This window comes from Monodelphis domestica, chromosome 4, assembly GCF_027887165.1.
Source record: "Monodelphis domestica isolate mMonDom1 chromosome 4, mMonDom1.pri, whole genome shotgun sequence".
Taxonomy (NCBI): Eukaryota; Metazoa; Chordata; class Mammalia; order Didelphimorphia; family Didelphidae; genus Monodelphis; species Monodelphis domestica.
Window position 1 is genome coordinate 186,555,399 of NC_077230.1, and position 26,514 is coordinate 186,581,912.

A 26,514-nucleotide genomic window follows, 5' to 3' on the forward strand; every position below is an offset into this window, starting at 1 on the left:
ATGATGGAAAATACCAAATGGATGGTAGTACAAATATGATCAGTTTTGAGTTTTAAAAACAATAATGTTCAGGTTAGAGACAGACATGCCCATTTCCAACAATGTATGAACTTGAATATTCTACTGAATTACAGAAAATGTGTGATTTATATCAATTCAAGAACAACCTACACAGAGAAGTCATGAATCTATGAGATACTGAAGTATGTAATGTTTAAAATACCATCAGAACTAACAGGAAATGTTATCATGAATGTTAGATGTATACACATAACTATTTTTGAAGAGTCCCATTAATGTTCTTTCATTCAACACATGAAAAATAACCATATGGGGCAGCTAGGTGGCTGAGTGGCAGATACTTCCTAGCTCTATGACCCTGGAAATCACTTAGCACCCATTGTCTAGCCCTTACCACTCTTTTGCCTTGGAACCAATATTCTTATGATGTGACTAGTACTTCTATAATTCTGGTGTTTCAGTTCTACTGCCCCTTGAATGAGATGTCCTTGCAGAAAGACAGGACTGCCAGGGGTCTGACATGAGCAACCATTTTGATTCTAAGACAGAAGGTAAGGGTTTAAAATTAGAAAAAAAGAATCACATCACAAATCATACATCACAAGAAGGAACAAGGAACCACATAATTAAGAGACAAAACAAAAATGTGTTTAAACAGCTACAAAAATGACACATCATGGCACCAGACAACTACAAATGTCCAGTGGCTATATTTTTAATGACTTTGGGTACAGTGTGGACACAAAATTCCATTCGGGGTAAGAATAACTTAAAATGCTCAGAACTGAGATTTTCATGAGAAAATTAATATATTTCTAGCTGGGTCCTTTGAACCAAGCTTATGATTCAAGATCATATTTTGGTACAACATGATCATTTATGTAATGTTCTCATAATGTCTTCAAAGGAGGAATCAATAATCATTTCAGACCTAAGAAGTAATCTAAAGCACATTAAAAAAATACATAGGACCACCAAACAACTATCTTGGACTATAAGACTATTTTGGGGGGGGGTGGTAAGAGTATGAGCAGTCTAAAGAGGAGGGATTCAAACTTTATACTGTTAACTTAGCATGGAATACTAATACAAGAGAATAGATGAGAACCTCTTGTAACAGAGCCTCCCCCTTGACACTGATCAATAACAAAAATGGTTGCTCATGTCAGACCCCTGGTAGTCCTCCTGTCTTTCTGCAGGGATATCTCATTCAAGGGGCAGTCAAGTTCAAACACCAGAATTATAAAAATACTAGTCACATCATAATAATTTTAAAGTTTTCTTCCAAAAAAAATTTAAATTAGAAAAAAATCCAATCTTTGGAGCATAGATCTGAAATTGAAGCAAATTCCAAAGGCCATCTTATAACCTTCACTTTATGGATAAGGAAACTGAGACCCAAGAAGGCTCATGGTCTGCAAAGAACCAGGTCTCTCTTAACTCCAACTGATGCTAAATACAGTTCAATCAGTCTCCAACAGGCTGACTTTAGTCATATGCTTAAAAAAAACAACTGTAACATTTTGCTAAAGAACAGACCTATTTATAAATTAGATCACATTGAGGGAAATGTAGCAGTAGACTGGCAGGTAGATACTATAATCTCCTTGATTTCTGGTATTTTAGGTAGCAGCTGTACTTCTTGATCAAAATGATATGATCTCCAAAAGTTATTCCTGGGGTCATCTCACCAAGATACCTTTTCCAATTATGAAACTAGAAAATTTTTAAAAAGTAGCTCCATAGAAAAAGAATTTTTTAATTAAGCAAGGATTATAAACATGAAATTCAATATCACACTGACTAGACACATCATCCTCATATATCCTTTTCCAAAAAGTTTGATGCACAAATGAAAATTTAAATTCTTTCCTGATAATTCTGTCTTTCTTGAAAGAAAGGAAAAACAAGGAAAAAAGAGCGGCTTCATTGTAGCTTACCCTTTTCTCTGACACCCCATCCTCTCCTGTAGACTCTTTCCAATCATGTGTATCTTTCAGGGCGGGCATGTGTTTTTTGTATGCTGGCTCTCTGTTTAAAGTGGTGTATCCTATGTGCTCATAAATTGGATTTATCGTCATCTTGGCAATATATTCTGCTGCCTTGGTTTCAATATAGAGAGTAATCAATCCATCAGTCACCAGATCGTGGATGGACTCAAAACGTTTCTCCCCAACAAAGTGCTTTCCATCGTAGTAGAGCCTGAAGTTTCTGGTTTGACTTCCAAATCTGCCTCAATGAAATGGGAAAGACGTTTTTTAAGAAAAATAACCAAGTGAAGTCTCCCTGAAAGAATTATTAAAAAAAAAAAGAAAACAGCTATGGCTTTTGGTGTGTTTCTCTTCTTAGTTTGTTTAAATAAGCTGTGGCTAATCTTTGTGTATGGTCTGGGGAAAAAAAAGGAATATAAAATTGAATTTCTGAAAACAAATGAGAAGAGGAGACTAGCAACAACTATGGAGAGGACAGCCAAATGCATGCCTACCCTAGAAGGAATGATTTGTTCTCCTTTATCCTTTTTAGTCACTTCATCATGCCTGCCTGTGGAAAAACTAGAGAGGGGTTCAGAGAAAGGGGGAGGAGGAGGACCTTTACACTCTATTGGGATTTCTTTTTATAGGCCTGTATCTTTATATTGAATTGCTTAGTTGTCCGAGATGAGAACTTCTTGTAAACAGAGCCTCCCCCTTGTCACTGATCAATAATGAAAATGGCTGCTCGTGTCAGACCCCTGCAGCCCTGCCTTTCTGCAGGGAGGTCTCATTCAAGAGGCAATCGAGCTCAAACAACAGCAATGACACTGGAGTAAAATTCTTGCCAGATACTGAGCCATGTGGGATTGAATGATGGCACAAGGACATACATTCCCTATTTCTGTCCAGAGGCCAAACACTAATTCTTTAGCTTTGTGGAGAAAGTGTTCTGTGCTTTGCTTGTTAAATCTTGAATAAATCTTTGTAATATATAGGATCTAGGAGCCATGGGCTGCTTCACCTTCAGGCATTTTGGTCTCTGGGAAGGAATTTTGTTTGGGGAGTTCAAGGATGAAATGTTTTACCTTTAGGGGAACTGTCCTATTTGCTTTCTGCGGCAAATTTTGCAGAGGGATCCTAGTGTATGTAAGACTACCCACAATCCTTGTGCAAAAAGGATAGAGGTAGGGAATGGCTATTTCAGAAGATTTTGATGCAATTCCAGAGATCCAAGCAAGGAAGTTCACTCTTGTGTTACTTTTCAGAGTGAAGTTGGATTTCTTTAAAAAAATTAACTAACTAGAAAGAAGTTTCATTTTAATCCTGGGAGGTGTGTGTGTACCATATGTTACAAATACATGGGACACAGCTGATGAACCAAATATAACAGCTTTTTTTTAAGGAAACAGTATAAATAGATAAGAACACAAACTTATTCTAACAATCAACACTATTCTAGTAGAGGCTATGTTCCAAAAGGACAGCAATTAAAAATTTCAGAAAGGCTTAAATTTTTTAACATACCCAAAACAAAGGGGCCATGCTAATAGCAATTTTTTGGGGAATTTTTTATTTAATTAGTCAATTTAGAACATTTTTCCTTGGTTACAAGAATCATATTCTTTCCTTCCCCTTGCTCTTCCCCTTCCCATAGACAATGCGCAGTTCCGCTGGGTTTTACATGTGTCCTTGATCAAAACCTATTTCCACGTCATTGATGTTTGCACTAGGGCAATCATTTAGAGTCTACATCCCCAATCATATCCCCATCAACCCATGTAATCAAGCAGTTGTTTTTCTTCTGTGTTCCTACTCCCACAGTTTTTCCTCTTAATGTGGATAGTGTTCTTTCTCATAAATCCCTCTGAGTTGTTCTGGATCACTGCATTGCCACTAATGGAGAAGTCCATTATATTCAATTGTACCACATTGACCACAGTCTTTGTATATAATGTTCTCCTGGTTCTGCTTCTCTCACTCTGCATCAATTCCTGGAGGTCATTCCAGTTCACATGGAATTCCTCCAGTTCATTATTCCTTTGAGCATAATAGTATTCCATCACCAACATATACCACAATTTGTCCAGCCATTTCCCAATTGGAGGGCATCCATTAATTTTCCAATTTTTTTGCCACCACACAGAGCGCAGCTATGAATACGTTTTGTACAAGTCTTTTTCCTTATTATCTCTTTGGGGTACAAACCCAGCAGTGCTATGGCTGGATCAAAGGGCAGACAGTCTTTTAGCACCCTTTGGGCATAGTTCCAAATTGCCCTCCAGAAAGGTTGGATCACAACTCTACCAGCACACCACCACAATTCACAACTCCACCAGCAATGCATTAATTTCCCAATTTTGCCACATCCCCTCCAACATTTATTACTTTCCATTGCTGTCATGTTAGCTGATCTGCTAGGTGTGAGGTGATACCTCAGAGTTGTTTTGATTTGCATCTCCCTGATTATAAGAGATTTAGAACACTTGTTCATGTGTTTATTGATAGTTTTGATTTCTTTATCTGAAAATTGCCTATTCATGTCCCTTGCCCATTTATCAAATGGGGAATGGCTTAATTTTTTTGTACAATTGATTTAGCTCTTTATAAATGTGAGTAATTAGATCTTTGTCAGAAGTTTTTATTATGAAGATTGTTCCCAATTTGTTGCTTCCCTTCTAATTTTGGTTGCATTGGTTTTGTTTGTACAAAACCTTTTTAATTTAATGTAATCAAAATTATTTATTTTACATTTTGTGATTTTTTCTAACTCTTGCTTGGTCTTAAAATCTTTCATTTCCCAAAGATCTGACATGTATGCTATTCTGTGTCCAACTAATTTACTTATAGTTTCCTTCTTTATATTCAAGTCATTCACCCATTCTGAGTTTATCTTGGTGTAGGGTATAAGATGTTGATCCAAACCCAATCTCTCCCATACTGTCTTCTAATTTTCCCAGCAGTTTTTATCAAATAGTGGATTTTTGTCCCCAAAGCTGGGATCTTTGGGTTTATCATAGATTGTCTTGCTGAAGTCACTTACCCCAAGTCTATTCCACTGATCCTCCTTTCTGTCTCTTAGCCAGTACCATATTGCTTTGATGACCACTGCTTTATAGTATAGTTTGAGATCTGGTACTGCTAGGCCACCCTCTTTTACATTTTTTTTTCATCATTTCCCTGGATATTCTTGATCTTTCATTCTTCCAAATGAACTTGTTATGTTTTTTTTTTTTTCTAATTTAGTAAAAAAGTTTTTTGGTAGTTCAATGGGTATGGCACTAAATAAATAAATAAATTTGGGTAGGAATGGTCATTTTTATTATGTTAGCTCATCCTACCCATGAGCAGTTAATGTTTTTCCAATTATTTAGATCTAGTTTTAATTGTATGGAGAGTGTTTTGTAGTTGTATTCATATAGTTTCTGTATTTGTTTTGGCAGATAGATTCCCAAGTATTTTATATTGTCTAGCGTGGTTTTAAATGGAATTTATCTTTTTAATTCTTGCTGCTGAGATGTGTTGGGGATATACAGAAATGACTTATGTGGGTTTATTTTTGTATCCTGCAACTTTGCTAAAGTTGTTGGCTATTTCTACTAGCTTTTTGGTGGATTCTCTAGGATTCTTTAAGTAGACCATCATTGGTGACTCCATTTTTTTAGTAGAAATACTGTAGTTGTTTGCCATTTCCTTTTCTATTCATCTTACAGATGAGGAAATGGAGGCAAATGGGGTTCAGTGACTTGCCCAGGATCATTTGGCTAATAAGTTTCTGAGGCAAGATTTGAACTCAGATGAATCTTCCAGATGTCAGTTGGCACTCTATTCATAGTACCACCTAGCTGGCCACATGCATACATACATACATACGTACATACAGTAATACATATGGATGAATACTGAACCTGTGATTGCCCCAGTATAAGAACTTCTAAATGAGAAAACTTCCTCTCCCATTGCAAATCAGCACCTTCTCAGTTACCAATAGACTCAAGAGATTTCCCTTTTAGCATCAAGAGATTAAATTACTTGGGCTCATACAAGCAGTTACAACAGACACAAATTGCAGGGATGCCTCTCAATTGGGGAATGGCTAAATAAGTCATGGCACGTGATTGTGTTGGAATACAACTGTTGTAGGGGTCCAGGTATAAATGAATCATGAAAGTATTAAAGATGTATTCAGAAGTTGACTCTAATGAACAAAGTGTTCATGGACCAGACTTAGAGATATATTTTAATATTTCACATGATTGATTTCTGAATCCCTGAATTGAATTGGGGCTCAAATTTTGTGGAACTCAAACCTCTCCCCTTGTCTGCAGTCTGGAAGGCTGGCATGCAATTTCACAAAGACCTACACTCAGCATCTGAATGATATGGTGCCAGTGTGCTAAAGGAAAAAGGACTTTTGAATGAGCTTGTAGTCTGGGCACTGGCTATATCATTGTCTCTTTCATCTTCTTGCTGATTGCCAGTATGATGCTAATATTTCTTCCATGACACCTGTTTGATTGACATCCCCAAACCCCCATTCTTACTTTTCTTAATAAAGGAAGTTCAGCTCAGTCACTCAAAGAACCTCTGTCCATCTGAGAAGTTGACATGCTGATCTTATTTCACAATACTATGTCTTATCTCTGCGTTTCTTATTTCGCTGATTTTTCTGTCTCATTCTTTCTAGATAAGCTTAACCCTTTGCTTTCCAGCATCCATTCCCTCCACAGGTGATTCAAAACCACCCAAGCATTTTATGTATGAGCTGGACTCTACAACTGTGCCATAAGAATTGATGAGTGAGACAATGAACAATGAAATGATTAGAACCAGGAAAACTAATACTAGAAACCAACTACAGAACTAATACTAGAAAAATAAACTGAGAGTGCTACTTCTAGAAAGTGAATAGAAAGATAAAACATGAAAGACTTAATTTATATAAACATGTTGGTCTCTATGAGGATACCCTATGTGATGGGGAGAGGGTAGGGAGGGGTTTAGACACTAGTGGATGGGATCTATTATGTAGATCTGAAGAAAAGTAAGTTAAACATAGAGGAGATCTGTGATTTCATTGTGTAATATTTTCTTTTTCTTTATATATAGAAATGTTTGTGTCTGGATTTATAAACATGTGGAATAATAAAAAGAAATACATTTAAAAATAAAAAAGAAAGAAGAGGTTAATGTTTTAGAAGTTATAAAAAGATTGACATGAAATTATGAAGAAAAAACAAGCAGAACCAAGAGAATATAATAAACAGCAACAGAAATATTGTTTAAAGAATAACTTGTATCTCTCCTCCTCCAGAGAAAGAACTGATAAATAGAAACAAGTAAGATATAGAGTTTCATCTATAGATATATCTCTTTGTCAAATAATGCCTTCTTTAGTCTGGGGAGAAGAAAGAGGGAGGATGACACCTGGGAACCTTAATGTAACAAACACATAAATAAATAATGTTTTAAAAAGCATCATCTATCTGACCTAAAAATGGTATGCTTCTTAGCATTCTTTATTCCCTCTCCCACCATCACTGTGGAAGTCAAAAGGAGCTGTAAAGGACTAAGGGTCATTTTGTATTCTGACTGGTCACCAGGTTGAACAGTGGTCATCCCTTAAGGGAAAAACCTCTCCCCAGCTGACTTGGCTAACTTGAAGAGGGGACATCTTCAGTCATTAGTCCAACACCTGAAGTCTTTCTAGCCTGGTGTGAAAACTTGAATCATACTCCCATATTCTCTGAATCACCTCCTTGACATGGCAAGCCATCGAAGCAGGACATTTATTTAAAATTCTTCACATAGGGAAACATCAGAAATGCTATCCTGTACTGGAAAATATAAAAACCAAAAAGTGAGACTTACTGAATTTTATTATCAGTAAGTGTGTGGTTTTACCCTGTGCATTCCAGGGGAGATTGGTACTTGGAAGAAAGACTACCAAAGCAAGGCTTTGACACAATGTGAAAGTCACCACCTAATCGTCTTAAAATTCAGGAAAAAAGACACTGATGATGATAATATATATAATCTGTAGAGGATAAAGACATTCCTAAGCCTCCTAGCCTTATAAGCATCACCTAAGTTAACAGTTCCCAGAAAGCATTACTGAAATTTGATGGAAAGGGATAACCAAGTATTACATTCTAGCCTATGATCCAGAAGATGAAAATGTCTTTGGAAGAATGAAGGAGGATAGCAAGGAAACGTGACAATTCAAATTGACTAAAAGAGACCAAACAATCTGACCAAAGCAAATAGATTTTAAAATAATTCCACAGCTTTGGATTTGTTGCTAATCACACCTGTCCTTAGCACAGAGCTCTTGTAAAACTGTTTAATTTGCACATTTACAGAGCTGGAAGTACATGAGCTATCCTTGGATGCTCTACTGATACATTTTTGGGAACTACATTCTAAAAGTCCTTCAAGTAGAAAACTTCACAAATATCATAAAATGTGGATCATAAAGAAAGAAAATGAGACAATTATAGACTAATAATAGTTAACATTAATATAGTGGATTTACAAACATTATCTCATTTGAGCCTTATAGTAATGCTGTGAGGTGTTTCATGATCATTTGAGGAGGAGGGATTATTATCCCCTTTTTACAGATGAATAACTGAGGCTGAGAGAGGTTAAACTATTCACCCAGAATAACATAGCTAGTGAAGGTCTGAGGCAGGATTCATAAGATTGTAGACCTAGAGCTGGAATGGACCTCAGAGATGATCAATTACAACTCCTTCTTTTTATAGATAAGTTACCTAATGATCACAATACCAATGGTACTGAGTACAGAGTAAAAACATTTTAATGGGAGGAAAGATGGGAAATTTTTAGTTGAGATGCTAAGGCAGAATGGATGGGGGACTTGAGATGACAAGGTAACTAATATACAAAGAAAGTAAAGACTTGCTCAATCACACATTGGGTTAGTTTCTGAGGCAAGATTTGAATTCACAGAGTCCTAACTTAAAGTCCAGTGATCTATTTGCTTAATGCCCCATTTAGCTGTCCCGAAACTCATTGAGAAGCTCCTCTATATGGCTCTAATAAGTACATTCATGACCATCTGAGTAAGAGAAATAGAAAGCTAAGAGCTAGACGGATCAGGAAAGTGAATGATAAATAAACTGGAGATGAGAATTAGGACTCAGGGCTTTCCAGCATGGGCATAGCCTGTGTATGAGACCAGAGATGAACAGTAAGTTAAGTGACTTGCCCAGGGTCACACAGCTGGGAAGTGTCTGAGTCCAGATTTGAACCTAGGACCTCCTGTCTCTGGGCCTGACTCTCAGTCCACTGAGCTACCCAACTGCCCCCTCTCATTTCTTAAGAACCTACTCAGAGTCATTTGTAAATTGCTCGGAGGTGTATGGCTACAGAGGCTTCTAGCCAAGTCCAAGCCTTTCTCTAATTTAATTTTTCTTTTTTCAATTTGTATAGTTTTATTTTCTTTCAGTTGTTTATATGTATATAAAACACACATAAACATATCATGGGCAGTATAATTTTTGTGGAGTGACATAATCCTACCACTGAGATTTCTGGTAAGTCACCAAATCTCAAAGAAAACCTAAAAAGGTTAGAATCTCCTTAATAATCCTTAAACATGTTCATATATTGTGTGGCATGGGTCTAGTGAAAGTGAATGCATATAGAAAAATATGAGGAGGGAATAGAGGTAATAGTTGGATATTTCTCTATTAGGCACTCAAACAACAATTGCAATAAAATTCCATTATGTGCCCAGGGAGATGCAGCTTGGCAGACCACATGGAGAATTGACCTTAAAGTCAGGAAGGTGGTGATTAAATATCTTCCTCTAAAACCTAATAATGGCAGCATCTCAGGCGAGTCACCTAAGCTCATAGTGCCCTAAGAAATTCTCTAAGAATATAATTTACAGGTGTTGATTATCTGTACCTATGGATGGAGTTCCTTAAATGTGGGAGTTCTAAACACCTATGAAATCACAGGTCCAAAAAAGTTCACTTATTTATCAGTGCAGCACGAATATATACCTGTGCCTTTTGTCTTAGGTGAGTATGTGTATGGATACAAGATAGAACCCAAGAGCAAGACAAAGAACTTTTCTTAAGTCTTCAGAGCTCAAATATGACTGTCATCTTTTTATCAAACACTTACTGAGAAGTACAGCAGTGTATCATCTTAGGAAGTTCCATAATCTGATTACACGGGTTCCTTGTTCTCAAGGAGTTTACAAACCCATGGGAAGATAAAGCAAAGAAATAGAAATAGATTAAAAAGGAAAAACTGAATATCAAAATATAATCATTTGAATACTTTCCTGACCTCTTATTTCACCAGTTTCTTCCATGAGAACAAATGGCTACATTTCCCTGGGTTTTTTACTTGGTCTGATTCCTGTCCATACTCTCTCATAAAGCTGTTCACAGGTAGCTGGTGGTGTAGTGGAGAGAGTGCTGGGCTTGGACTCAAGAAATCAGAATTCAAGTCCTGTCTCAAGAATTCTTAGATATATGACCCTGGACAAGTCCTTTGGTCTCTGATTGTCTCAGATTCAACTATATATGGAGAGCATAATTACACCTGTCTCATAGGGTTGTTGTAAGGATCAAATGAGATAATATATGTAAAGTGCTTAACATAATGTTTGGAATATAACAAAACATTATTATTAGTAAATTATTGATAAAATTTATTCTCTTCTATAGAGCCTTCTTTTTTTTTATTTCAAACCCTTACTTTCCATCTTAGAATCAATACTGTGTATTGGTTCCAGGGCAAGCAATGGGGATTAGGTGACTTGCCCAGGGTCACACAACTAGGAAGTGTCTGAAGCCATATTTGAACCTAAGATCTCTCATCTCTAGCCTGGCTCTCAATCTCCTGAGCCACTCAGCTGCTCTGCTGCCTCTTATAGATCCTTTTTAAATGAACCACCCAAATTGGCATCTCTAGAGATTTTTCCATGTTATGAGTTACCAGTGCAGTGCTCAAGCTGCTATCCATAGGACACTGCTTACTCTTAGTACATGACTAGTCCACCTACCTAAGGATAATTCAGGCATTATCCTTAATGATCTTCTTTATGCATTTCTTATGTATAGGTCATTACTGGAAATATGCTGTAGCCTGCTTAGCCCTCTCAAGTCCCTTCCAGAGGTAAATCACATTATTAAAAGGGACACAGTAGGTAAGAAAGGAAGGAAAGAAAGAAGCAAGGAAGCAAGGAAGGAGAGAGCTTCTGATAAAGTGGGAACATTGCATATAATGTCAGACTTCCTTTCCAGAATATTTATTAGTTTTGCTGACTTTTTTCTGTTTCCTCCCTTCCTCCTTTCCTCCCTTTCTCCCTTTCTCCCTTTCTCTCTTTCTCTTTCTCTCTTTTCTTTCTTTCTTTCTCCTTCTGTTTTAGAATAGATAATAAGCATGGGTTCCAAAGCAGAAGAGTGGTAAGGGCTAAACAATTAGGATTAAATGACTTTCCCAGGGTTTCACAGCCAGAAAATGTCTGAGGCTGGGTTTGAACCCAGGACCTCACATCTCCATGCCTAGCTCTCTGTATCTACTGAGCTATCCAGGTACCCCTTCCTCTTCTTTAAAAAAATTTTTTTTTGGTTACACAAGATGATTCTCTGGAAGGGGTGGGGTGAGGGATATAAGAGAAATTCTAGTCAATATAAAAGCAAAAGATAAAAAATGATATGTATATTAAAGATGGCTTTCTGCACCTTAGAGTCTCTTGTTATAAATCACTAAAGTTTTAAGTGGCATCAGGATGATTATTATGCAATTGAGTCACTCAAAGATTCTCAATAAAGTTGCTACTAGGGAGGTTTCATAGGATTTAGAGATAGAAGAAGGAAACTCAGAGGCCATGTAGACTGTTCCCTTCATATTATAGATGGGAAACCAAAGTCACAGAAGGTCAGATGATCTGCCCAAAATCACAGTTAAATATCTTAGGTAGGATTTGAATGTAACTCTAAACTACAAGGGCAGCACCCTATCTATTGTGCCAGGCTATCTTTCTCAACTAATAAGGGGCAAAGGGGAATCTTATTTCATCTCCCCACCCCCTGCTATCCTGAGAGACCAGAATTTAAATTTATGGCTATAAGTTTAGAGTCACTTAATTATTATTATTATTAAATTACTTATCAAAGACCATTTAATCAAATATCCCTTTATCAGTGACCAAAGCAGGGCAGGGCCCAGAAGGACTCTTCCTCTCATGGTCTGAAGAAAGACATTGCTGAATTTCCTTGTGTCCAAAAGAGAAAAATGATGAAGAAACTGGCATGAAAAGAAGATAATGATTAAGTGAATTTAGTGCCTATTGATGAACCCCAATTAGCAAAATTTGATGTGCAAGGCAACAAGTTTCCATAGGTAAAGAAACAACAGGATTTAATCATCATTGGAAAAGAAAATTGGGGAAGCTAGGTAGTGCAGTGGATAGAGTGCTGAGTCTGGACTCATGAAGAATCACATTTCCGAGTTCAAATCTGGTCTCAGACACTTACTAGCTAGGTGACCCTGAGCAAATCACTTCATTCTTTTTGCCTCAGTTTCCTCATCTATAAAATGAACTGGAAAAGGAAATGGTAAACCACTCCAGTATCTTTGCCAAGAACCCCCCAAATGGATTCATGAAGTTAGACATGGCTTGGCAACTACAAATCAGCAACATATTAATTTTTAAGTGTATTGAAATTCTTTATTTTTCATATGGGAAAAAATCATTGGTTTCTTTATTCAACACCTCTTCTCTTACATGTCTCTTGTCCTTGTCTTTACCTGATATTCATTCCTCAGAGAACATGCTGCGTAACTGTAAGGGTCAAATTCTTCTCTACAGATCAACATGTTCAATTTGTTTTTTTCCAAAGTGGCACTGTACTAGCAAACAGAAGAGAAAGACTTGGATAATCTCTTTTGAATTGCTACTGCTGCACATAATTACTACTTTCTCAAAAGAATGTCTGTTTTCTCTAGCAATCCCAGGTTGGGGTTTTCATTTTTTAAAAAGCTGTTTAATGCCGTGCCCAGTTGCCATTCAGTTGGATTACAAGATGAGCTGGTCCCAGCTCCCAGCTTCAAAATGGGAACAAAAACCCCAAATACCCTCCTTTCCACTTTTTTTAGGATGTGAATTGGCACTTTAAAAAATCTTGTCTAAATGCACCAAGTAATGAGAAGGAGCAATAATGAACAGCCTTGGGAACTCTGCATAGCTGACCATAAAGCAGGTCTGATTGGAGGCCAAAGAATGTAGAAGGACATTTTCAAAGGGAAGCTTCAAGAGAACAGCTGTTTGCTGTTAACAAACAGAAAACAGCACATATACAACTCACCGTTCTAAATAACTGAGAAAAGGCTAGAAGCATTTCCAGCAATGGGGACAGAAATCAATTTATCTGCTTCCCTCTAAGAGTCAGAGGACCTGAAGTTTGTAGCCTGACCCTACTTCTCATTAGCTGTGTAGCTTTGGGACAGTTTTTTTCCCTCGCTGGACCTCAGTTTCCTCTTTTTGTAAAATGAGGACAGGTGTGCTAGGGGCTTTAAAAGTCCCCCAGCTACTCTATTGTCCTTTGTTCAAAGAGGACCAAAATAACGATGTTGGGGTCAATGTACAGAGTCTGACTGTTGCTGATCAGACTAGTATAAGCTTGAAAAGCTCTACAAGCCCAAATGGCCAAAATGAACACGTGGGATAGAGATGTCTAAATTTGAGCACCTCGTGTTCCTTTTGAGCTCCTGCAATTTTGCTTTGCTCATAGACACAGGCCTGTGAGCAACTAACAGTTTATTTTCTTGTGATAGGAAACTCCTTCCCATTTGTCTGACTCAGCATCAGATAATTTACAGATATGAACTTTCCCTCCAAAATTGTTTTATTATGTATTTTGTTTTTACATTACAAACATTTACAGATTACCCCTCTTTCTGAGGTTACTTGGCACTAGGTCCCACACATCCAAAATTAGGAAACTTTCATCAGAATAGAACCCTTCATGTTCATAATGAGCCCCAAAATTCTTCAGAGAAGTCTTGAGAGAGTCCTTGTATCATTTCTTCTGAGCTATGTCAGTGTTTGGGAGGCTCCAAAGAAAAGTCTGGGAGAAGAAGCATTAGGCTGCCCACCAAACTGACCACAAAGCCATTGTGTTCACCTCACCATCCTATGCTTCCATTTGTGGATCTCTCAGTAAATTTAAAGGAAAGCTTAAAGCTAAAATATTACAGTTTTTTATTTAAAGAATGTTATGAAATCATCATAATCTTAGAAAAAGAATGAGGAGAAAAGAGTCAAAATATGATGGTGTAATCCCATGCCATCTGAACTGTCTTCTCATCAGAACCATTTGCAGATAACGGGATTGTGGGATCAGAGATTGACAGTTAGCTGCAAGGGACTAAAGGGCCACCTGGTGCATCCCCTCATTTTACAGATAAGAACTTAGATCTAGAAAGGAAGCAGCTTGTCTACACTCACTAAAGTGTGGACATTTTAAATCACATTAAAGGTAGTTAGTACCACAATAATAAGAGCTGGCATTTACATCACTCTTACCATGTACCAAGCACTGTGCTAAACATTTTACAAATATCATATCATTTGATTCTCACAACCACATGGTGAGGTAGGCGCTCTAGTTATCTCCATTTTATAGTAGAGGATACTAAGGCAGCAGAAGTTAAATAAGTTACCCAAGGCCACACAACTAATATGCATCTGAGACCTGGATTTGACCCCAGGTCTGCCTCATTCCAGGCCCAATTTTCTATTCATTGAGCCACCTAACTGCCTTTCATAGGGAAGATTTCAACCCAGGTCCTCTGTCTTGAAATCCAGCACACTTTATTCTATATTAGGATGTGGCATCTAGAGAAGAGGTACTATAATTGGATAGAGTGCCAGGCCTGGAGCCAGAAGAGTTCAAATCTGGCTTCACACATTTATTAGCTGTGTGACCCTAGGCAAGACACTTAAGCCCATTGGCCTTAGTTTCTCCATATGTAAAATGATCAAGAGAAGGAAATGGCAAACTTCTCTGGTATCTTTGCCAAGAAAACATCAAAGAAAGCCATGAAAAGTTAAACATGACTGTTAAAATGACTTAAGAACACAGAAATATTTTTCCTCTGAGAACCGGCATTATAATAAGAGATTACCACAAATTTTAACTTGCTGAAAAATTTTGAGTGGCAAAACATGAATGTTTTGAAATATCTGGATGTATAATGATATTTCTTAATTCTTTTGTACATAAACCATTCTGGGCCAATGAAAAGCATTCTGGCTACAAAGCAAGTATCTTCAATTTAGTTTAACCTGAATCACATTTCCTTCCTTCCATTCATCATTTTATCCAATTGATCAATTGATTAATTGATGGATTGAAGGAAAGGTGATTCAGGTTAAACTTCACATGAGAAATTGCCCATGTTAAACTTAAAAGGACTTATTTATTACCTACTGCTAAGAATACAAATATAAAGAATGAAACAATCTCTGCTCACCATGATTTTACATTCTATTGAGAGACAACAAATACACAAACCTTAAATGGAAAATTAATAAATACTAACATAGAGAAAGTAATTAAATACAAAGTAGCGTGGGAGGGAGGGCACCAGCAATTTATCAGGAAAGGTTTCATGAAGAAGATGGTGAGCTGACCTTAATAGCAGAGAGGGACTCTATGAGGAACAATTAATGATAGTGTGCATTTCAGGGATAAGGAAGGAATGGCCAGTGCTGAGGACTGGAAATTGTGAGATGGAATGTCATGAGAAAAAAATGAGAAAGCCCATTTGACTGGATCACAGAGTGTGAAAGGGGGGAAGAATATCCCAAATGACTAGAAATTATTATTTATTTATATAATTTATAATACATTTTAAATATATAAATTTTAACAACATGATCAAGCTATGTAGGGCTCTAAAATATAAACTGGGAGTTAATATTTCATTCCAGAGCCAATAAGAAGCCAAAAGAGTTAGTCAAGTAGGGAAATCATGTGGTCAGATTTGATCTTAAGGAAAATGATCATGACAGTAGTATGTGCAATAGATTAGAGTGCTGAGAGAATTGGGACAGGGAAACCACATATAGGAGACTATTGTGATAATCTCTAGATGAGAGGTGATGGGAGCCAGAAAGGTTCCATCTGAAAGTTCTGTGAAACAACAGGATATAATAACCAAGAACAATGGTCTGGCAGAAAATAGGGAAGGCTCAAGGATCATCATGTGCCAGCCTAGAAGGGAAACTCCCAGTATCACTTCTTCCACCTTGATCCCATTTATCATTGTTCCTCCTACCTATGGCATACTTAATACCTGCTCCATCATACACATTGACCACCTATTACTCACTATATTTAAGAATTTATTTGGAACTGGAAGGAAGAATGGGCATAACAGTACCTACTTCCCAGTTATGAGGATAAAATGAGATAACATTTGTAAAGTGCTTTGCCTACTCTGAAGCACTGTATAATATTAAATATTATTATCAATAAGGAAATTAATATTTATTGTTATTGTTCAGTCCATTTCACTTATGTCCAACTCTTTGTGATCCCTTTTGGGGTTTTCTTGGCAAAATATTAGAGGTACTTGTCATTTCTGTTTCCAGCTCATTTTACATATGAGAAAGTAAGGCAGAGGTAAATGACTTACTCAGATCACACAGTTATTAAGTATCTGAGGCTGCATTTGAACTTAGGAAGATGAGTTGTCCTGACTTCAGGATATCTCTATCTATTGTGCCACCACCTAGCCATCTGAAATTAATATTTACTAACTAATAATTTCATTAAAGTCTTTTAATAATAATTTAATAATGTAATAACAAATATTTAGTAAATTTACTAATATAATAATAATGTAAAAGTCCCTAAGCAGCTAGACTTATTAAAGAATCAATGTTATTTACTCATAGATGCTCTTCTCCAGATTTCACTCACAGTTTATTTACCTTTTACTTTGCATTAAGTTCTAATAAGCTTGGCAATCTGTTTCTCAAGCTTACAATATATTAGATAAGCAGTCAAACATAGAGAGACTGATGGGTACTATTAAAGAGAGGTGCACTGATTCCAATAAGAAGAGATAGTTGAAAGCCAAATAAAAAACTTTTGGTTTGGGTTTTTGGTCTAAAAACTTTGGTGACCAATAATGTGTTTTAGAAACAGTTCCATTTTTAAAAGTTGGATTAATGTAAAAATAGTTTCACTGCTTAAAGTAGCAATCCTGAGTTATCTAGAAAATAGCTACTCACCACAAATTTCCTCAGCATTACAGATAGTACAAGATCGAATTATGTACGTCAAAGTTAGAGAATGAAAGTGAATTCATGTCTTCAAGGAGAGATCACTTAGCAGATCCATCAATTGGTAACCCTTTCACCCATCTACTGTCAATTCTAGTCATTGTTAATTTTCCCCTCATGATTATCATTAGTAGTTGCCAGTGAAGTACAGTCTGTTAGAGTTTGACAAATTTTCCACTTCCCAAGAGAAAATCCAATCTCCCAATACCTTTATATGGCAAAATTTTTCATTGAAACAGATACTTATTTGACAAACTTCTACTTCTCCCTGAGGAAGCATGATGGAATCCAATGAACACTATGCCTGGAGCCAAGGGTCCTGGGTTCTTGTACTGGTTTTCCATTTAGCTATTATAGTGAGAGTTAGTGTGGTAAATAGTGGGAAAAGGGCTAAACTCAAAGCCAGGAAGACCTCAGTTCTGATCTGTACTTCTGACACTATCTGTGTGACTGAGAGAAGATTAATTTTAATCTCCCCACCCATCTTTCAGTTTAGGTCAAATAGAAAAACCATTGCCAAAAACTGGCTAGGGAATGGGATCACATTCCAGCCCCTTCCAAGCCTTGGGCTAGACCTTTCTGTTTACCCCAAGAACCCAGAAACCAGCCTGAGCTCATCCAGGCTTCCAAGAGTGAATCTTGTGTCCTTTGTTTCTAATCAAAGTTGGGAGTGACCTGCTCTATAAAAGGAGATCCTGATTGGGGTGGTCCTTCTAGCCCAGACTGATGGAGGTGGCTTGAATCTCATGACCAGGCCATGTTCTCCAACTGTCCTACCCCAACCATGAAGTAAAAAGGAAGAATTGAGAACTCTTAACCCATCTCCTCATTAAAGGTCCACCAATTAAAGTTGCCTTTCACTTGTCAGGGGAGACCCCAATAATGTGCTGTGAAAAGGAAGATGCCTAAATTTCAAGGGGGCCTGGGATGCTCTCTTGGCAGCTGAGAGAAGAATGACCTCAACTTTTTTGCCAACCTTTCTCATAAGTTGATAAATCACACCTGGAACTTTCTCTCTTAGAATTTCATTCACCACAGTAATCATGCGTGAATGCCTTAGCTTCTTTATCTAAAAAATGGGGCTAATGGGAGGACTAGGACCTGTGGCACCTACCCTGTAAGGGTAATGTGGGGTTTAATGGTGATAACATATGCAAACCTTAAATGTCAGTACTAGTGATTGTAGATTGTAGCAAACTATAACCTCAGGCAAGTTACTGACCCTTTCTGAGACTCCATCAAATGAGTAATTTGGCTAAGATGACCTCTAAAGTCCAGCTCTAACAAATTCTCTACCTGTGTCTCCTTGGAATTTTATAACCTCAATAAGCAAAATAAGCAAAATGTTCTCAGTTGTGAGCTACTGGACCAATCCTGGTAGCTTGCTCCATTAAACTAAACATTGCCTGAGGAAATCAGTGAGTTTGTAACTCTAAACTCTATTTTGCAGGAAGCTGAATCCCAGCAAAAGGAAAAATGCAGTAGCTGAACATCTTGGGATATTTGCATGTATTTCTCAGTTATTTGTTATCATATAATTAGAAATTATTTTCTAATTTTCTTGAACCTGGCAAAGCTGAAAATCCATGATTATAAAAAGTAGGTATAGATAATTGCCAATAGACACTAATCCATTTGTCTAACATTCAATCCAGCAAATATTTTTAAAATAATGTTAACAGAGAGAATAATATGTTTATTTTTATAACTATATATTGCCTGTATAATATAATTACAATATAATAATTTAAAATTATAATTATAATACTTAACTCATTTTTTTCTTGAACAGAAAAATAAGCATGCTGATTAAAAAATAAAGCAGAAAACAACCTTTACATCAATCTGGTCATTTTTATACATTTATGTGCTTAAATTAAGCTCTCCTATGCCAGGAAAGAATTCTCTCCATATATTTTTACCTGTTAAAAAGACCCTTCCCTTTCTTTCCTTTTTTCAAGTCCATTTTGAATATTCCCTTTTTAATTTGTTCCAGCTAAAAATGATCCTTGCTTCCTCCTGCTATATTTCTTAGTTTTCTGTTTGGCTTTTCCTGACCACTCAATCATATTTTAACTCATAAAATATTACTATGTGACCCTGAGTAGGTCACTTCACCTTTGTCTGCCTCAGTCTCCTCATCTGTAAAATGGTGGTAATAAGATCATATTGAGATAATTTCTATGAAGCACTTAGCACAGCCCCTTCAATGGAGTAAGTCCTTTTTATTATTGAAATGATTTTTTGTTTGTTTTTCTAACAGAAAATAGGGAAATGCTGAAAGTTTCTGAGTACTAAGATTGAAATTGTTACAGCTTTACCTAAAGAAGATAATTTTTGCAGTTGTGATAAGGATTGGTTGGTGTTAGGGGTTGGAGAGAACTGGAAGTAGGGAAACCAAGAAAGATTAGGAGGCTTGAAAAAGGATGGTAGCCCTGTGAATAAAAAGAAGGGAGGGACAGTTAAGTGGCTCAATGAATTGAGAACCAGGCCTAGACAAGGAAGATCCTGGGTTCAAATGTGACCTCAGGCACTTACTAGTTGTGTTCCCCTGGGCCAGTCACTTAACCACCATTGATTCTAAGATGGAAGATAAGGATTAAAAAAAGTGTATCAATTAATAAAGTTATAATAAAAGGCTACTATTTAAATAATATTTTAATGCTTATATAATTACATAACATCTAAATATGTTTATTGTGCATTATAATATATACATATGTATAATTATAACATAATGTTTATAAAATTTTTACACATATTTGATTGCTTACAAATAATGACACAAAATTCATCCTCATATTTTTATTGAAATAACTGCTCCTATTTTGCAAATGAGGGAACTAAAGTCTAGGTGGGTCAACAGTCTTGTTCATCTCATAACTAGTTAATATTAGTCAGGATTTGAACACAGATCTCTCCTGACATCAAATCTAACACCCTCCCCATGAAAGCGAAGAAACATATACAGTGATAGCTTCTAGGATGAGACAGCCCAAGTCAAGGGTTTTTTAATAAATGAGAATTCAACTTTACTTTTTAAAAGATGTATATAATAGATTTGTGATTTCATATATAATCCTTTTTATATTCTTTTTTGTATATGGAAATGTTCATGTTCCTTGATGTTTTTCAAGTTCATAATAAAAAAAGAGGAGAAAAATGCTATTCATGCTTTGAGGAATAGGGTCTGGACTTGTGATTTTATGGGTATAGGGAACTTCTGGATGAGGAAATTCCCTCCCCACAATGCAGACTGGTGCCTTCTCTGTAAGGTATGATCTTATAAAGTTGTCTAGAGCATTGCGAAGTTAAGTGACATGCCAGGCATCACGCAGCCAGGATATATCAGAGGCAGGACTTATATTTCCCCAGGCCCTTCTGGATTCAAGACAAACTCTACTATAGTTGGGGGCACAGTTGATAGAATTGGATCTGGAGGCAGGAAGACAGGAGTTTAATTTCAGCCTGGACAAATCATTTAAACTTCTGTCTGCCTCAATTTCCCCATGTGTAATATGTGAAGGAAAATAGCCTCTTTCACAGGGTTTTGTGAGGATAGTATGATTTAAAATTTAAAGTGCTTTGCAAATCGTAAAACACTACAGGCATGCTATTAACAATACTACATACCATAATGCTGCAAGATCTAGCTTAAATCCCACCTCCTCCATTCAGCCTTCCCCACCTCTTTTAGCTCATGCTGGGATCCTTCTTTGAACTATACATGGATGTTCTGCACATAACAGCGTAACACTTGATTATATACCATCTTATATTGTTCTGCTAATAATTATAATAACAGCTGACATATAGTGAGAGCATTTTAAGGCTCATAAAAACACTTTCTATACTTAAAAAAAAGATAGGCGACACAAGGTATGTTTATAAGCACTAGGGAAGGAACAAGTAAGATGGGGAGAAATTAAAGAAGTGGGGGAAGAGAGAAATAATTAATAGGTAAACTCTCAAAGAAGACAAAAGAGCATGAGAGGATCAAAAGTACAGGCAGAGGTTTTAGGCTTGGCCATCAGTCAACAAGAATTTATTAAATACCTACTATGTACCAGGTACTGTGTTAGGCTCTGGAGAAGAGCCACCTCATAACCTAAGAAGAAAATAAAAAAGAAAAGAATGGGAGAAGATGTAGGATGGTTTTACACTATAGAGTAGCAGGTTGAAGGAGCTCATGACAGAGAGATGGTCTCAGTTTTCTCAGAAAAATAGGAGGAGGGGACAATTAGGTGGCTCTACAGATTGAAAGGCAAGCCTAGAGAAGGAAGGTTCTGGGTATAAATCTGGCCTCCTCAGACATTTGCTAGCTGTGTGACCATGGACAAGTCACTTAACCCCCATTGTCTAGCCCTTACCATTCTTCTGCCTGGGAACAACACACAGTATTGATTCTAAGATAGAAGGTAAGAATTTATTTTTTTAATCCTTTTTAAAAAGAAAAGCAGGAGGAAAGGTTATTGCTATTGTTCAAGAGGATCAATGACATCATCAGGTGATGTCTTGACTGGCCATGATTTGGATTTAAAATGAGGCAGAGTGGCACAAAGTCATTAGCCTCATTCTTTCTTCTAGAGTCATGGAGTCCTGTAGTGAGGCAAAAGTCAGGACAACTGGTGATGGTCCAGGACATAGAAGATAAGCTCTGGTGTCTTTGATGTCTGATCAAGCTCCAAGTGCTCCACAGTATCTGCTTCATCTGTATTTATGGCCACCAGAACACATTATTCTCATCTGCCCATTCCACATCACATTTGTGACCTTATTTGCGTGCATGTCTTATCTAACTTGTTAGATTCAAAGCTTTCCTAAGTCAAGGACTGTGCCTAAATGAATTAATTTTTAAAAGTTTTTTGAATATTTACTATTTGTCAATCACTGTGCTAAGCCCTGGAGACATTCCCTGGCTTCAAGGAGTTCACACTCTTATTGGAAGAGGCAATACATGAAAGGTCAAATGGACAGACCCAGAGGGATCTGAATGTAGAATGGGGTGAACAGCGAGGTTCAGGTGTCCTTAGTTTATTTTCTTATCCATAAAATACAGGTTATTTGTCTTTGTGTCTTTTATCCTTCATCACAGTGACTTACACAGAATTGATACTTAATAATTGTTTGTTAAGTAAATGCTGATGGCCAAGGTCACTTTCCAATCTACTTTTTATCTCCTTGAGAAAATAGATAACTAAATTGAGGTGTGTGTGTATGTGTGTGTGTGTGTGTGCATGTGCATGTGTGTCTGTGCAGAAAACATGCTATGAGTGTGAATTAGAGGGCTTCTCATCTGCATCAACAGGAGGGTTTTAGTGCATGAGATTTGTAAAAACCATTTTACACACTACGAGGCTATTTGCATTTGCTTCCATATTTGAGAAGGTATCCAGGTAGATTTTGGCAGCTGCTGAAGTCTTATGTCCAATTAAATGGATTATTTCTATTAATTGTATTAATAAATTAGTAGATTTTATAGGCATTTATACTTCATTTTTCAGCTTAATCATTTACATACTTAACTTTTTAAAGAAAGAAATATATATGGAAGATTCCAGTTCTGGGCATAAACAGGTTTGCTTGCTTTTCAAGCATGCTTTAGTTCTCTGATGATAATCAAATGAAATGATTGTATGAAGTATTTTGTAAACTCTGGAGTGCTATAGAAGTGACAAAAACATCATTATGGATTTAAAGGATTATTATGAACTAATGGGAAAAAATGAAGTTCTTTCCTTAGGGGAAATCATTTAAATTAATAACAAACCCAAAACACATACAATCAAATAATACTCTCGTTAGGAATTGAGTTAAATACCTGCCATGCAGAAAAAGGTGATGAAAAACCCAAGAAACCAAGATTGGGTTTATTCACAGGGTGCCAAGGGTTACCCTGAGACTAAGAGCTGTGCTTTGTGTCAGAGCTGCTGACATTACTTTTAGAGTAGGAATTGGCAAATGTAGCAAAGGAATCCATGTTGGTCCCCTTCAGTAACATTTAAATAAGAGAATGGTCTGCTGAATAACAAGTGGTTTCCTGTGGTTCCTTTTATGTATAAAGTACTGCAGTTCAAAGCAGTTGCATAAGACTGAAACCAGAGTATTGCTGTGGGTGATGCTTTATATATCACAAAGCTCGAAGGAAAGGCTGCCAGAGGAAGGAGCAGGGCATAAATACATTCACAGTATCCATTAAGGTCTGGGCAGAAAAAGAATGAATGAATGACTCTATGATCAGTTGGGCCTGGCAACTCAACTTTCAGTAGGAATTAATATATAACAGGTTTTTAGGTATTTGGCCTTAAAGTAAAATCACCTGACTTAGGAATCCTTTTCAGGATCAAACTAAAAGTTCTCTCTGGCTACAAACATTTATTTTAACTTTTGACCAAGTTTTTGGAAACTCTGTCAGCTGACAACAATCTGGAGCTTATAGAAGAGTCACAAATAAGAGTGGAAGCAAAGTCAAAAAGCTAACACCACTGCCTATAACAGCAGCAGATGGAACCAGGAGCAAAGAGGGATACTCACTCAGCAAGATGACAAGAACCATAGGGTAGGCATTTCAGTCTGGGGAAGGAGCCAAAGAATTCAGGTAAGGAAACTGCTCTACTGGACTCATAAAAGACAGGGTAGTTTAATCAGAAAACTGAAATGGAAACAAAGGAAAGACTTATTGGAACTAGGAGGAAAAAATCACTAGGAAGTAACCAAGATGTCAGTAGCTCAGAAAACTGGGAGAAAAGACAGATGACCCAAGAAAAGGCCCCACTGGGGCAACGTAACAATGTCTCCCAGAAAAAAAAAATCAGAAGAAGCCCTTTAAAAGAGGATAGAAAGAATTGTCCTTAGAGAGGCATATGTAGCATGAAGATTCTGGCTTGGAAAAATGTCTCCAAGGCACTATATTTCTGTAGCTGCAGACTTCCATGAATATTTGCTTCCTGCTCTGATCTTCGAACAATTCATAGATAATTCTTGTATTTTGCAAAGCTTAAAGTACTGTATATAAAGGCTAGCTATTATTATTAATTCTGCCATGAAAGAAACTGCTATTTATTTGTATAAACTGAACTGAGCCAGAAGCAATTTGTGGCATCTTGTGTACAGGAAGAATATTCAAAGGCATTACCACAGACATGTATGACTTAAAAAGGAAATGTTTCAGTTATCTGGTGAAATGAGGGATGGTCAATGGACAAACTAAGTATCCCCCCTACACACACACACACACACACACACACACACACATACACACACACACACACACACACACACACACACACACACACGAAAAAATAACAAAAGAATAGAGTTTTTAGTACTTTGGGATTCTCTATATAAGAGAAGGTGTATGTGTGGGTAGGGTGGAGTTTGCAATCTGTTCTGCTGGCAAGGATTCCCATACTGATGAGAACACTGGTTCACCTAAGAATATATGCATAAAGACACACAAAATCCCCCTTAATGCTAGTTCCTTCCCTCTGTTGATTATTTCCAGTTTATCTTGTATATAGCTCATTAGTACATAGTTGCATGCACGTTGGCTTCCCAGTAAACAGGAAGCTCCTTGAGAGCAGGAATTACCTTTTTCATTTCTTTGTATCCTCACCTCTCAGCAAAATGCCTGGCACATGGTAGGCACTTTGTAAATGTTTACTGACTCACATTTAAACAATGCACTTAAACACAAATAAATGGTTGAATATAAAAAAGAAAGAGACTCATAAAGAGAGGAATGTGACATGTGAAATATTGAAGGAACTGGAGATATTTATTTAGCCCAATCAATAAAATGGTTATAGGAATATGATAGCTACGATAGTTACCTTCATATATGTTAAAGGATGTCATGTGGAAGATGGATTAGATCTGTTCTGCTTGGTTTTGGAAGCCACAACTAGATGCAATGAGTAGGGGGAGTAGAGGAGAAAGTTTCAGAGAAAAAGGTTTAGACTATGGAAAAACTTCCTAAAAATTAGAGCCATCTGAAAGTGGAACTACATGCCTCAGAATATGGTGGGTCCTTTATCGCTTGAGTTCATTAAGAAAAAACTAGATGGTCACTTAAAGGCAGACATGTGGCTTAGTGAATAGATTATTAGGCTTGGAGTCAGAAATCCAGCCTTAGATATTTATTAGCTGTATGACCCTAAGCAAGTCACTTAACCTCTATTTGCCTCTGCTTCTCTGACTATAAAATTGGAATAATTATAGCACCTATCTTGTAAGGCTGTTTTGAGGAAGAAATGAGATAATACATGTATTTGTGAAGTCCTTGGCAGAGTGTCCAGCACATAGTAGGCACCATATAAATGTTTATTCCCTTCTCTCTCTTGTGAGCAATATTGTTGGGGGGATTCTTGGCCAGGACCATCTAGGATTAGAAGGTCTTTAAATTCCCTTTCAGGCTTCAGAGCCTGTGGAGGTAAAGGTTTTGTCTTTGCACTATAATATTATAATGCACTATAATAGTGCATTAAGTAATAGTGCATTAAGATACTTGTCTTGGGAATATATCTGTAGTGTGCCTTGTTAGGTCTCAAGTTTTCTCACATGCCCTTGTATTTTTTTTTTAACAGTGGGGTACTGGTAAATAAGTTGGTGATCGTGGCTATATTCATTTGGCTGTGTCATATCTAGCTTCGCTATAGGCAAATTAGATTATGTAATATATATGAAGTACTTTGTGAACTGAGAAACAGTATGTAAATGTTACTGTTTTGATTACAAAAAAAAAGAATATCTTCTCTAGACTTTATGCCTCCCCCAGTGCTTAGCACAGAGCTCTGAACACAGTAGACATTTTATATTTGTTGATTTGAATTAAAGTGACAGTGAGAGGAAGTAGGACGGCTAATCAGTATGTTTAGAACTGTTGGGAGTGTTTGGATATTTCAATAATGTAAATGCTTATGTCAGTAACCACTATGTTTATTTGTCACGAGAACTGAAATGTTCACATATTACAGCATATAATTTAAGAAATTCAACTCACCATTCTTCTATGAGCAAAGGAAACAAATGTTCCCCATCAGTGCTATATACACTTTTTGAGAATGGCACACACTCTTGTATATTTACTCTACCCATTTTCAAGTAAATAAGTATCTGGATAACCTCTACTTCAACTTTAACATGGAATCCTAAAATGGATCCACATGGTGATGGTAT

At 36.8% G+C, this 26,514-nt stretch overlaps 1 protein-coding gene across 2 annotated transcripts in view; it reads right to left on the reverse strand.

Annotated features, from left to right (window-relative positions):
• Positions 1-26,514, reverse strand: part of CHN1 (chimerin 1) — a 275,820-nt gene that overhangs the window by 129,926 nt on the left and 119,380 nt on the right. For both annotated transcript variants that reach the window (XM_007494411.3, XM_056794021.1), the window contains one exon: positions 1,962-2,250. In XM_007494411.3, coding sequence (XP_007494473.1) covers positions 1,962-2,250 — 289 coding nt within the window. The remainder of the gene's footprint in view (positions 1-1,961; positions 2,251-26,514) is intronic.